Genomic DNA, 13,749 nt, shown 5'->3' with positions numbered 1-13,749 from the left:
ACGTACTTGGCTACTTTCCACAACTGGATACTTTTGTCAGTTTGTGAAAAACCTGAACTATAATAAAACAAATAGGTTTTATTTAACGTGATTAATCATTTACAAAACACACAATGCATCCCTTAATCAGGCGTGTATTTAATCCACTCTCGGTAATGCAGTTCAATCTGCCTCTATCGATCCAGAACTGGCGCTCCTGCTACTCGCCGTCCCATGAGTGGACGGTTTAGTTGGGTTTCAGCAGTGCGCTCCACTCTGACATCACTGATGCAGTGCTGAGTAAGCCAGCACTGACTGCAGAGGCTCCTCTCACTCTCTCTCTCTCTCTCTCTCTCTCTCCTGTCATGCTGGGAGCTCTCATCCTGAACCACATCTGTGCACTGTAGCCCCACCCACCCTCCCATGTTGCATTCGGGATGGAGGAAGATGTGGTTAAGTCACGGCTGTTTCATTCTCTGGCAATCAGCACAGTCAGACCCTCTAAGCATCTTTCTGCCTCCCCTTCTTTCCAGCGATGCGCCATCACGTCCTGGACCAGGGAAAACCTCCACAAGAGGGAATGCTGCTTCTTTGAAAAAGGTGTCAGGTAGGATGAGCTGCTCTGTGCTGTGTTGGTGACGGACGTCTCTGAACTGACTTTGTAGATTGCTGCTGCTGCTGCACGGTAACACAGAGACACTGTGGCATCTGCCCTCTGTTGAGTCTATGTGTCCCGCGAGGCATCGCCCTCGATCGCCGCGAGGGCAGTTGTGTCAATGTTGTGTTCATTAAATTAAGTTTGTTTGTTTCCAGTAATTGTCACTTTCCTCAAACTGTCTGTCTGCATGAAAATGTTACAATCTTTAGCTTTTGTTTCTCCACCAGAGAGGATGTGTGTAGGTGTGGCTACTTAAAGACTGATCATGTGGACGAAGCCATCAAGCCGGAGGATTTCACAGGCGAGAATTGGGACAAACACAAACATGTCCGCGAAGTGCCCACGGATGCTTTTGGAGACATCAGCTTTGGTGATTTGGGACGGAAGACTGGCAAGGTGAAACCATCCTTTCTTTCTACTGTAATGACATTACATGTCAATGCATGCCTGTGTGTTTTCACCCTCGCCTTTGCATGTGTCTGTCATTCTCAGTATGCACGAGTGTCCACAGACACAAGCCCAGAAATCCTGTACGAGTTATTGACCGAACAGTGGAAACTTTCCCCTCCCAACCTGCTGATCTCAGTGACCGGAGGAGCCAAGAACTTCTTTCTGAAGGCCCGACTCAAGAACATGTTCAACAGAGGTCTTATCAAAGTGGCCCAGACGACAGGTGAGCCTCAGATCTCAAGGTGTGCCAATGATTAGCCAGAGAGCCTTTTGAAAGCATGTGTTTAACGAGTACATGCGTGTTTATGGTGAGCCGGTGACTGCATGTGGTAAAATATACCGTGTACGCCTCAAAGGGTCCAATCCTTCTGCCCGACCTAGTAAAAACAGTGCACTAAATATGAACGTATTCTGTTTTTCTTTGTTAAAATAAAGGGACATGTTAATGCTACAGCATACAATGGTATTTTAAACAATAGAGTGCTTTCATTTTTGTGCCACGGATTTTCAGTTTTAATATAACAATGCTACCTTGCAAACAACAAGGTTCATAAACCATTTGATCTGAGTTTAGTTTGGAAGAAGTTGAATAGGCCTGCACTGAGCCCTGACTTTAACCCACAGTCGAAATGAATCAAAACACCGACTTATCGCCCAATCAGTGGCCGATCTCACTAGTGCTCTTGTGGCTCAATGGGAGCAGATCCATGTTGCTCATGTAGCTGCCGAAATATTGTGGAAAGACTTCCCTAAAAAGTTAGGGCTGTATAGCTGCATATTAAAGGAATATTTTTGCTATTTTGGGAAACACGCTTATTCGCCTTCCTGCTGAGAGTTAGATAAGATGATTGATACAACCCTCATATTTGTTATGAGGCTTCAGCCAGTTAGCTTAGCGTAGCATAAAGACTGGAAGCAGGAGGAAACTGTAAGCCTGGCTTTCTCAGAAGATAATAAAAACATGTCATTTGTGTAATCCGTACAAAAATGAAAGTGTAAAACAGACAAGTGGAGGTTGTGAACAGTGAACAACCAGCAGATAAAAACAAAAACAAAGTGTAACTATTCCTTTAATGGCCATGCTTTCATTTATCAGTTATGTGTGTATATCCACATATTTTGCTCATGTAATATTTGCACATACTGTACATATACTTTATGGACATAAATGTATGAAAATGGGACCTATGTTGTGCACAGGAGCGTGGATCCTCACTGGTGGTACGCACACAGGTGTGATGAAGCATGTAGGGCAGGCCGTGAGGGACCACGCCCTGAGCAACTCCATGCAGGGCCAGATTGTGGCTATCGGAGTTGCGACGTGGGGAATAATTCACAACAGGGACGCTTTGGTGCATTCAGAGGTACGATAAACACATTCACACGTGTTACTCGTCTCTTTCTTCTGGTGAGATTCATCACCTGCATAGCATAAGTCCTTTTTTCCCTACCTTCATCTCCTCCTCCTCCTCCTCCTCCTCTTGTCTGCAGGGTTGCTTCCCAGCCCATTATGAGACGGACATCAAGGGCCAGGGCCGACTCTCTTGCCTTGATAACAACCACACCCACTTCCTGCTGGTGGATGACGGGACCCAAGGACACTATGGAGTGGAGATTGAACTGCGTAGCCGTCTGGAGAAATGCATCTCCGGAAAGCGTCTTGGAAACAAAGGTCAATGTCACAGATAACATCTCAAATCTGATTCTTTTTTATCTGATCTGCTTTTAATCTTGATTTTTTAAAACTGTTTTACCTCCAGAGAGTGGCATGAAAATCCCTGTGGTGTGTGTGGTTTTGGATGGAGGACCGGGCACTCTAAATGTGAGTCAGCAGTTTCCTGTCTCTCGCTGTCTCTTGTCTTTGTCTTTGTCTTTGTCTGACTGTCTTGTGTGTCTCCTCTCAGACCATTTATAATGCCATGCTGAACGGTACACCGTGTGTGATCTTGGAGGGCTCCGGGAGAATAGCAGATGTGATCGCCCAGGTGGCAGGACTGCCATTGGCCCGGGTCACCATCGCCCTCATCCACCAGTTAATGAAAAAGTTCTTTGGCCAAGAGTATGAAAACTTCCCCCATCTCAAGATCATAGAATGGACCAAGAAGGTACGTGAACATACTGACGACCTCAACAATTACAGACCAATTTGCAAGCTACTGTTCCTTTCTTAGTACAGCTTACTACTAAGTTAAAGTTACTGTGAGGAACTTCTAACTGGTTACTGTTACTGTAGAGCTGCATTTGATGCTGTCGACCAAAACATCTTCCTTAATCGTTGTGACACAGCTCTGGTCCTGTTCCAATGTTATCTTTATTTAGTTTTAGGTCCTCTACTGTTTTCTCCTCCCTCTATCGATTAAGGATCTTAACAAATTCAAGGAGACATTATCGCATCACCACTGTCTTAGCCTCCCTTCTGATGCTTCTCTTGATGCCTTATGAACCTGATCGGAGCCTAAGATCCCCTGGCGCGGGTCTCCTGCCTGGCCTAAGTCCAGGTTTGATGTGAAACCCTACTCGTTGTGTCTCCTTATCTGTGCCAGATTCAGGACATCATCAGGATGTCTCACTGGCTGACAATATTCAGAATAAGCGAGGACCATCACGGAGATGTGGATGTGGCTATACTTCAAGCGCTGCTCAAAGGTAGGGGTTTGTTCTTCACGCAGATGCTCAGTGCCAGACTAGACTGACTATCGGCGTACACCAACACAGCTATAAGTGTAAAGGCGAAAAGGTTTGGTGCCAAAGCAGCTCTTAGCAAGTATAATGTTGCTTCTCAGAAGTCTGATCGAATGGACTGTGGTATCAAATGTGCAGCTCAAGACTGAAAACCGACACAGATATTCTTACAGATATTTTCACATAGAACGATTGCTTTTCTATACAAATTTACAGCAAGCTTAATTCATATTTTTGTATATTGAGCTATAAGTTCACTAAAAGTGACTCTACATTCACTTGGAGTTTTGAGTGTGATGAGTCATTATTCCAGCTAAACTGCTTTGCCTGTAGTTTCCATCTTTGAGCTCTATTAACAATGAAGGAATTCAAAAATGCATTTCCCGTCAGTCGTCCTGCTCACTCAGCGAGGACATCCGCTGTCTGTTTTTGGTCTGTGGCCAAGTTCGTAGTAGAATCTTATTTTGTGAGGATTTCGCTGCTAATTATAAGATAATTGCTGCTTGACCGTGCAGTGTGACCCCAGGTTATGTTATGTCATGTCACAGAATAAGTTAATTTATTGATTTGTTGATTGAGATTAAAGTGAATCATCAGCAAGGCAATCATCAAGCAAAGACTGCAAACTAGTTCCAGCTTTTCAAATGTGATGATTTGCTGCTTTACTCCATTTATATGCCCACATTGCTGTAATTGAATAATTTAAATTGAAAACAGAATTCAGCGTCACATAAATCTTGTCACTATACATTCTCCACTCAGCTTCGAGGACCAGCGAGACACTGGGAATCGAGAGCTGGAAGAGGCAGCTGGAGCTGGCTATAGCCTGGAACCGGGTGGACATTGCTGAGACGGAGATCTTCACTGAGGAGAGCCAGTGGAAGGTTTGCCTACTTTACAACATGCTGTAACACCAACACCAGCAGCAATCTTTGTAAGACTGTCAGGATTGACAAATAACTGCACTCCACTGCAACCACTCTTGTCTTTATGAAGATAAGAAAGTGTAATGGACTGACTGGGAAAACATGGGCATGGTAATAGTCTCGCAGTCATTGGATAAAAAAGCTAAAAGGTTTGAGCGGTGAACATTTCTACATGGAGATTTCAACCAATAGCAGCATGAAGCCAATTTCTTGCATCATAAACCTTTTATGATATGAGCGGCAGTGGTCTGTTGTATTATTAAAATCATATGAATAGTATCATAAAATACTGTCTTTCTCTCCACACTGCTATTACAGTCAATTGTCTAATTTTGTTGTGTTTTCCTGACATGTTCACATCCAGTCCAGTGACCTCCACTGGGCTATGTTCTCAGCCCTGGTTGGCAACAAGCCTCAGTTTGTTAGTCTGCTGCTGGAGAACGGTGTGAGCCTGAGGGATTTCCTGCAGGACGAGGAAACTCTGTGTGAGCTCTACAAACAGCTGCCCAGCGGCATCTTTCTCCGCAAGCTGGCCAAGCGGGTCCACAGCTCTTGCCGCAGGAGGAGGAAGGCGCTCCGCATCAGGCCTCGAGCTCGCTTGGGGCAAGGTGAACCGATCTCGATGACTCATGTGTCTGATGAGGTGCGCCACCTGCTGGGCAGTTTCACCCACGCTCTCTACCCTCCCTCCAACATGTCATACCACTTCGACGTGTCTACAGAGGTCACATCTGTATCAGTGAGTTTGTTTATCCATCATCAAACATTGAATGAATGTAGTTTGACAAGCAAAACTAAGTGATTCACACGTACCTTGTAATCAATTCAGGGTTGTGTTATTTTAGAAGCTGAGCTGTTTTATTTCACTGGGAGGATTTTCATTCTATTTTTATTTTTATATATTTCATAATTCAGTATTGTGTACAGGACGTTTAGATCCTCACATTGGGAAATACAACTTAGAGGAGGTATAATTGAACACTTCGCTAAAATAATGAAGTCTGAACAATCCAAATTGAAGTCTGTGCATGCCTTAGGAGGATTTGAGGACTTATGATAAACCATCCATAAACCATTAATTTAATGCAACATATTACTTCCCTTTTAATCTAGCTGTCTAAAAGTCCGACGGGTTCCCAATCGCTACTCAGGGAGGACGATGCTGATGCACAGAGGGACCCAGGCAGAGACCTTTTCCTTTGGGCTGTCATCCAGAACAATAAGAAGCTGGCTGAAATTGCCTGGGAGCTGGTGATCAAAACACTTACCCTTATACATGCAGACAAAGTTTGAAAATAGTCAGTTGTGTGTGTGTGTGTGTGGGGGGGGGGGGGTTTGTTTGTGTGTGTATGGTGTTGCATCTCTCTGTATCTGTACCTGCACAGTGTAGAGACTGCATGTCCGCTGCTCTGGCCGCCAGTAAGATCCTGAAGACCATGGCAGAGGAAGGAAGTGATGCAGACGAGGCAGAGGCCATGCGAGAGCTCGCCAATCACTATGAGAAACATGCCATTGGTATAATACTACAGACACAGCTGTACTGACGTGAAACACAAGCGATGTTACGAGGTTTAGCGTTTCACCTCATTGCGTTTGTTTCACAGGTGTGTTCAGCGAGTGCCACAACAGCGATGAAGAGCGGGCTCGGAAGTTGTTGGTTCGTGTGTCTCCGTTTTGGGGAAGGACGACGTGCCTGAGGCTGGCACTGGAGGCTGACGACAAAAGCTTTGTGGCTCAGTCAGGTGTTCAGGTTGAGCAAACTTTCAATTTTTTTTTAACAATTTAAGAACTCAGGTTTTTTTTTTGAGATGCAGATTCATAAAATAATCTAATGTCTGTCTTGAAGGCTCTTCTGACACAGATCTGGTGTGGTGAGCTTTCAGTGGACAACCCAGTGTGGAGAGTGCTGATCTGCATGGTCTTCTTCCCACTTATCTACACTGGCTTTCTGGTTTTCAGGTGAGTCCTGTCAGTGACACGTGTGAAACTGTAAGAGCAGCCATCTTATCCAAGTCAGTCCGGCCAGTGATTGTTCTGCATGGCCATGCAACAGCCAACACATCTAAAGCCACATAATGTTGCCATATTAACCTAAGATAATGTGCTGCTGCGAATGGTTTGTTAATGAGCTATAATTCTCCCTAGACGTGATGAAGTCCTTCATAGAGAAGCTGAGAAGAAGGAGGAGATCAAGACAGTGGAGAAAGTAACAGGAAGTACACTCCGAACCAATTCTCGTGGCCTGTAAGTAGGCAGTCGCCTTTTAAATACACTCAATCATTTAACACTCATTTAATACACAGAAAATGTTGCTCTACTCTAGAAAAATAACCTGGATTCTTTCTATCTGCGTGACGATCTCCTGACTGTACGAGAGCTTATACACATCTTAATATTTTACATTTTTGTTATTCTAAAAGCGGTGATTTTGCACGTCAGTTATTAAAGAGTGTCCTAAATGTCTGTGACCCCTCAGTGGCGTGAAGCGCCTGAAGCCTCTGAGCAGCTGGTACCGGCTGGTCCATCTGTACAGCTCTCCGCAGGTCAAGTTTTACTGGAATATCGTGTCCTACTTTGCCTTCCTCTTCCTGTTTGCTGTGGTGCTGATGATTGACTTCCAGGCTACGCCCTCTGCTGGGGAGCTGCTGCTTTACATCTGGCTGCTCTCTCTGGTGTGCGAGGAGGTCCGACAGGTGAGAGAGAGAGAGAGCAGCCTGGGACACAACCTGGTGCTGCCTCCAGAGCATGCCCACATATTTATAACACTGCCTCACTTAACTGACAAATTCAATGTGTCTTTTCTGCTCTCAGCTGTTTTATGATCCTGATGGCTTCGGGTTTCATAAGAAAGCCAGGATGTACATCAACGAACTGTGGAATATTTTAGATGTCCTGTCCATCCTTCTCTGTATTATCGGCCTCGCATTTAGGTACGTTTCCTTCCTCCCAGACAATCCATCTAAGCCGTGGAAGTGCTCTCCACCCTGCTGGTAATCAATACATCACCAAGTGTTTCTATTTCAGGCTGACAACTGAGCTGTTCTATGCTGGTAAAATCCTGCTCTGCATCGACTTTGTGGTCTTCTGCCTCCGTTTCATGGCCATCTTCACTATCAGTAGAACCCTGGGGCCCAAAATCATCATCGTCAGGAGGATGGTGAGAGGCTTACATACAAATGTGATGAATGCCGACCTGAAGTAATGTGGGAGCAACTGCAGAGAAATGCCACGCTCCAAAACACCTTTTATCTAATACGAAGAGAGGCTTCTGCCTCACTGGGCCTCCGTCTGGTGTCTGCAGATGATTATATGCTAAATAAAAGGTGTTTTTGAGCAAAGTGTTGCAGCTGGTCTGTTTGTTCCCAAACAGTCAGTCATTATTGTTTGTGCAGAGATTACATGTGGAGCGCAACAGGGCAACCTTTTAAATACTGAAACTTGTCACTGTTAAATATTTAATCTGTAATACGTGTGATGCTTTAGGCAGCGTGCAGTAAAAGTCCCCCACCAGAAAAGGAAGTCTCCACCGTACATACATGACATGTCACAGGTTTCTTCTGTGACCGATGTGTGTTTGTCCCTCAGATGACGGATATGTTCTTCTTCATGTTCCTGCTGAGTATCTGGGTGGTGGCGTACGGAGTGGCCAAACAAGGCATCCTCATCCACAATGACAATCGGCTGGACTGGATTGTCCGCGGGGCAGTTTATGAGCCGTACCTCACCATATTTGGGAATTTCCCCACAAATATTGATTGTGAGTGTAGTCGAAACGCTGCAGTTTTGTCAAGTGAAAAACATATACGAGGCTCAGACCGGGTTTGTTTTCTTTGCCCTCTGCAGATGCTGCGTTTGACTTGGACTCCTGCAGCATGAACGGCACCGATCCTCTGAAGCCCAAGTGTCCTGTGCTGAATGAAAACCAAACGCCAGCCTTCCCCGAGTGGCTCACCATCACCATGCTATGTGTTTACTTGCTCTTTGCCAACATACTGCTGCTCAACTTGCTCATAGCCATCTTCAAGTGAGTTCGCCTCCACATCTTTGTGTCTTAATTCAGTCATAAGTTCAGCTTTTCTCTGCTTAGCTTAGCTTAGATGCTAGTACCTCGTTATATCTAACACCACTTTATGGTGTTCCTGCACAGCTTTACGTTCCAGACCGTTCAGGACAACACAGACAGAATTTGGAAGTTTCAAAGATACGAGCTGATCAAGGAGTACCACAGCCGCCCTACTGCCCCTCCTCCTTTCATCATCTTCAGCCATTTTTACCTCTTCATCAGGAGCATGGCGCTGTGCAGGCCCCCCGTCATGAGCAAGGAGTTTAGTAAGTATTGACTTTTTTATCTCTCTAATTGTATCACTCTGTTAAAAGGCTTTATGTATCATACAATAACGATTTTTAGACTACGGTACTCTCTAATCTAATCAAAGCATGAAGGTTTGTTATTGACCTTAGAAGTAGTACTTTTACAAACAAAGACATCTCACGCACAACATCCACTTTATGGAGATTTTCCAGAGCTTTCAGGCACAGCTCATGGCCTTCATCAGCAGGTGAAGTTCACTCTGCCGTCTCGGAGATGGTTCAGTTGTTAACATCACGTGACCTAAGTATGGAATTTTGGTTTATGAGGGAGGACCTTTGACCCCTTCACAGACGATGCTGTGACTGATTTTGCATTCACACGTGTGTAGAAGGTCTAACACTCTTTCAAACTTGATATCAGTAGATGGCGCTTTGGTGCTGCTGTGGATCCATTAGAGCTACAGGCTCTGCTCATGCGCAGCTCAGAGTAAAACTAGCTCTGGCCTGAGCATGGCGATAACGTCGGTCCTCTCTCTGTATTAATCCACAGTTAGATCTATTGGCTACACATTTCCGCATGGTAACACATGCACAGTGTTACTGAAACAGCATGTGACGCTGTTTTTCAGAGAGCGAGCTTCCTCAGATGGAGGAAGAGGAGCTGTTGTCCTGGGAGGCCTTGATGAAGGACAGATACCTGCTGTCCACACAGCAGGAGCAGAGCCAGAGCATGGAGCGACGCATCCTGGACACGTCCCAAAAGTAAGAATCCCACAGAGATGTTGTCCAGTGTAACTGCATGACAATCCTCCAGAGGTTTAAATTCTACTTTGCCGAAACATAAAGAGTATATAAGGTTAAACAGTCTCGGAGTGATATTCCAATGAATAACAGACACCCGCACTGTGCTTGTGTGCTTCCTGAGGGTTACCACCATAACTGATCGACTGGAGAGGGAAGAGGAGACGGGGTCTGCTGCCGTGATGCAAAGAATGGCTCGACTAGAGGAGCAGGTTGTGACCTGATATTTGGTTATCGCTGCTGTGCCTGTAACATTTCACACTGTGCCTGTGGGAGAGCAAGTCACGATGCAGAAAAGAGATGTCACACTTCTTAACGTGTTACATTTTCTCTCCAGATGTCCCCGGTGGAAAATCGGTCATCTTCAGTCTTGTCTAAGAAGTCATCAAAAGTTTTATTTTGTCTCACCAGGTCGTCCAGTCAGCCAAAGCCCTGCAGTGGATTATGGACAGTCTGAAATGTCAGGGTTTCGCAGGAAAAGAAGCACAACCACCAAGTACAACGACCAACTTCCTCATTCATTATTATTAGTTAACATACTGCAGGTCAAATCTCCTCTTTGTTTGCGCTCACTTTTATCCTTCCCTGCAGCATTGACTACAACAGACGAGTCCCCCGACACTTTGAGAAATGCATCAGAGAGAGAGGACGGGTTCCACGTGAACGCCCGTCAGCTTTACTACCCGAACAGCAAACTCACGCGCTTTCCTGTGCCTGAGGAGAAGGTGCCATGGGAGGTATTTCACAAAACCACCAGCTGCTGGATTCCCCACAACACCACTGCATAAAAAGATGGTTCATTGGATCCTTTTTTTAATTTCAGGTCAGCTTCAGCTCATACATGCCGGTTTATTATGCCTCTGAAGACAGCGGGGACCACGTGGATGGGTATGTTTTTACCAAGAGAAGACAGTACATGATGTTTTGTTCCTATTAGGGTTTATTAGTGTATCTATCTGCAGTTAGGACACATTATTATGAGTGTTTTTGTCAAGATAACCAAAGAGTTTCCTGCTTATCTCTTATGTTTCATTTATTATTTCTCCTTACAGATCAGAATCAGAAGCCGTAGGTAATTACAGGTATGATACTGGATAAGATACACAAGGCATCAAACAGCAAACAAGTGTAACTTTACAAGCATGCCTGCATGTCTGATGTGTATCTGATCTGCTCATTAGAAACCCAGGAGGAAGGACTGGCATCAGGGGACGAGGTGCACTAAGCCACCTTGGTCCAAATCGGAATGCAGACCTTGTGCTTACACGGTAGGTCCCCTCGTGTCCTTACAGTACTTTAAAAAAAAGTCGTTCACCACCATTGGATTGCATTGGCCTGATCAATGACGTTGAAAATTCATTTTTAGCATGCGAGACAGCGAGAATTCAGTGTTGGAGTACCTGGTGGTTTGGGATGAGAGGCATGGGACCTTGGCTTTACCCGGGGTGAGTCCCGCTGTTTGTTCACCTCAGCTGGTTTTTACTTTTTTGTTCAAAATAAATGTACCTTTCTGTTGTGGCTTTGAAACCTTCAGGGACCTCTCGAGTCGCCTGATCACTTGCCAGTGGCTCTTAAGAAAACCATGGGGAAGTTGCTGTATGAAAAAATAAATGCAAAAGTTGCAGAGGGAACAAAGGTATGTCTGATCAACGCTTTGATAGAGAAGGGCTTGAATGTTCCTAGAGGAGATATTTGGTTTAAGAGACACACGAATAGGAAATTAAAGTAAATAAAAAGCAGGTAGAAGATGGCACTAGGGGAAGCCACATGTTATTTGCAGCTGGTAGGAGAGATTTTGTTAAAAAAAAAAGCCAAAACCTTCTTAGTAAAGTAAGTAAAACAACAATAAAATGCATTCAATTACATATTTAAATCAGAGACAAGCAAGAATTGTTAAAGAATAAGAACAAACCGAGTCAATGAGGCATCTAGAAAATGAGTTTAACAATGACAAAGTCTTGAGATGAGTTTTAATCACTCCACATAGTTTACCCGTCTGACCTCCAAAGGGAGAAACTAATTAGAAGCCGTGACAGTAAAAGGTTGATCAGTAAAAGGTAACTCACTTTGATTTACAGTAGAAGAAATGTGTCATTTAGAATTGGTCAAATCAAATTACCCTCACAAAAACATGCTGACATCGATGCATATTTTAAGTAATCCTTGACAATGTCACTATAATCTGATTGCCCATTTTTTCAAAAGTAAACCTGATTACATGTAATCAGTCACTACATAATCCTGCTCAGTTACCAGTTTACTAGGTCCCCCTAGCCGTCTTAATACAACAGCCCTGCCATGAATCCATCCAAATCCACTTAAACTGAGAGGTGCTGATTAAATTGTACGATCATTTGGGAAGCTGCAGTTTGTGTTGCTGTTGAACAGTTTAGCCTCATGCTGACAGGTGTTTCTGTTATTCAACCTGCACTTATTGATGTAAATGGGTTTGGACAAAAGCAGGACGTCTGATCGCGCCAATGTCTTCTCCCACTAACACGTTTTGCATTTAGTTGAGGCTCTTTTCATCTTAAATTAGTCAGGTGTCTCTTTAACAACACACGGCTGTTGTGAGGGATCGAACCTGTTGATGTGATTCCTGTCTACGAATTAAATGAATTGGAGGACTGATAATTAATAAACGTGCTTTTCTTGACTCTGAGGAACTTCTTGATTCTGACTCTGCTGTGTGTTAGGTGCTGGAGGGTTATGTGGATGACTGCAGGAACACCGATAACGCCTGGGTGGAAATCACCGTCCTGAACATTCACCTGGACAGAAAGAGCCAGTTGATGGTGGATATCAACAGTATGGTGAGGACATTATTATTATTATTTAAGGGTTTTAAATTGTGTTGTTTTACAGGAAGAACTTGACTGATGGATTACTCGTTCTCTCTGCATTTTTGGGTGGTATGTGGGGATGACATTCAGGTCGTGACTCCCCCGACAGTGAAGCTAGAATTACTTCTTGTTTCCGTGATCGTCTGTGTCTCAGGTGGCGAGCAGCCGTGGCGCTCTTCAGTGGCGGGAGGTGAGCGGCAAAACCAGACTCAGCTCAAACCAAAGAGACTCTCTGCGGCAGGTTGCAGAGCTGCACAACAGGAAGTTCTGATGTTCAACACTGCTGCAGCTTTAAATCTGCCTCTCCATCCACGGGGGTTCTTCTCCCTGTTCATGTGGCCTTTGTATTAATTCAGTTGCACTGAAAGCACTTGAAACAAAACACTAGAAAGCCATAATGTATGCCGCTGTGAGTTATCATTTGTATTTGCACAAATGAGGACAGCAAACTAAATGTTAAGCCGACACACTGTGCTTTACACTTTATGCATGTGTATGCATACACTAAGAATAAATACCTACGTTTTTGAGGTAGTTGTACTTCAAATGAGCATTTCCATTTCATTCTACTTCATACTTCTACATTTCAGAGGCAAATATGGTACTTTTTCCTTCCCTGCGTGTAGATGACAGCACAGTTAGTCGTTACTTTAACATACAAATGCAAATCATCATCTTGCTGTGTATGAAATTATGCAAAATAAACCAACCTCCACTATATTAAGTACTATCTCAACCATCAATAATTATGCAACAACAACATTTACAGTATAACGTTATAATAATATAGACCTCTGAAAGGGTCCATAATGAGGACTGCTTGGCTGCTTTTGGAGTTTAATAGAAAATCATGTGTTGTCTCACATTGTTCTGCAGGGATAATAAACTAAAACTGAACACTTTGGGATTCATTCCTTTATCATTTCTAATATCTGACAGTGTGACAAGCGTGCAGTCTTGCAGTAGTTTCGGAGCAGCGTGTGCAGTTGCTCATTGGCTCAGGCAGAGGTGGCCAGACAGTGCAGTGTCGGATTCACACCCTCATTCCGCTGCAGGTTTTCCTCCTTCAGATAAATAAGTAAATCAGAAAGCATGCTCT

General features: G+C 44.2%; 1 protein-coding gene across 1 annotated transcript; it reads left to right on the top strand.

The window, feature by feature from the left end:
• Positions 1-416: 416 nt before the first annotated feature.
• trpm2 (transient receptor potential cation channel, subfamily M, member 2) lies at positions 417-13,395 on the top strand. The gene is made up of 32 exons (XM_076104006.1): positions 417-586; positions 865-1,033; positions 1,130-1,310; positions 2,288-2,451; positions 2,579-2,759; positions 2,848-2,909; positions 2,992-3,192; positions 3,631-3,733; positions 4,532-4,653; positions 5,060-5,442; positions 5,820-5,946; positions 6,081-6,210; positions 6,300-6,445; positions 6,542-6,654; positions 6,841-6,939; positions 7,172-7,388; positions 7,507-7,625; positions 7,720-7,852; positions 8,281-8,452; positions 8,539-8,719; positions 8,843-9,024; positions 9,636-9,768; positions 9,932-10,019; positions 10,219-10,303; positions 10,399-10,544; positions 10,631-10,695; positions 10,860-10,889; positions 10,989-11,075; positions 11,174-11,252; positions 11,342-11,443; positions 12,504-12,620; positions 12,805-13,395. The coding sequence occupies exons 1-32, from the start codon at positions 417-419 to the stop codon at positions 12,919-12,921; spliced, it is 4,404 nt and encodes a 1,467-aa protein (XP_075960121.1). The 3' UTR covers positions 12,922-13,395.
• The last annotated feature ends 354 nt before the right edge of the window (positions 13,396-13,749 follow it).

The sequence above is a fragment of the Anarhichas minor genome, unplaced genomic scaffold (genome assembly GCF_050575085.1).
Source record: "Anarhichas minor isolate MPS153535 unplaced genomic scaffold, ASM5057508v1 ptg000004l, whole genome shotgun sequence".
NCBI classification, from domain to species: Eukaryota; Metazoa; Chordata; class Actinopteri; order Perciformes; family Anarhichadidae; genus Anarhichas; species Anarhichas minor.
The sequence above is the reverse complement of the archived record's forward strand: the minus strand, read 5'-3'. Positions and strand labels throughout refer to the sequence as shown.

What these genes read in the sequence shown, in the direction of transcription:
- trpm2 (XM_076104006.1), top strand. Translation starts at nt 417, where the DNA reads ATGGAGGAAGATGTGGTTAAGTCACGGCTGTTTCATTCTCTGGCAATC. An exon ending in CTGAAATTGCCTGGGAGCTG is followed by an intron (nt 5,947 to 6,080) that starts GTGATCAAAACA and finishes GTACCTGCACAG; the next exon opens with TGTAGAGACTGCATGTCCGC. An exon ending in ATCCTGGACACGTCCCAAAA is followed by an intron (nt 9,769 to 9,931) that starts GTAAGAATCCCA and finishes GTGCTTCCTGAG; the next exon opens with GGTTACCACCATAACTGATC.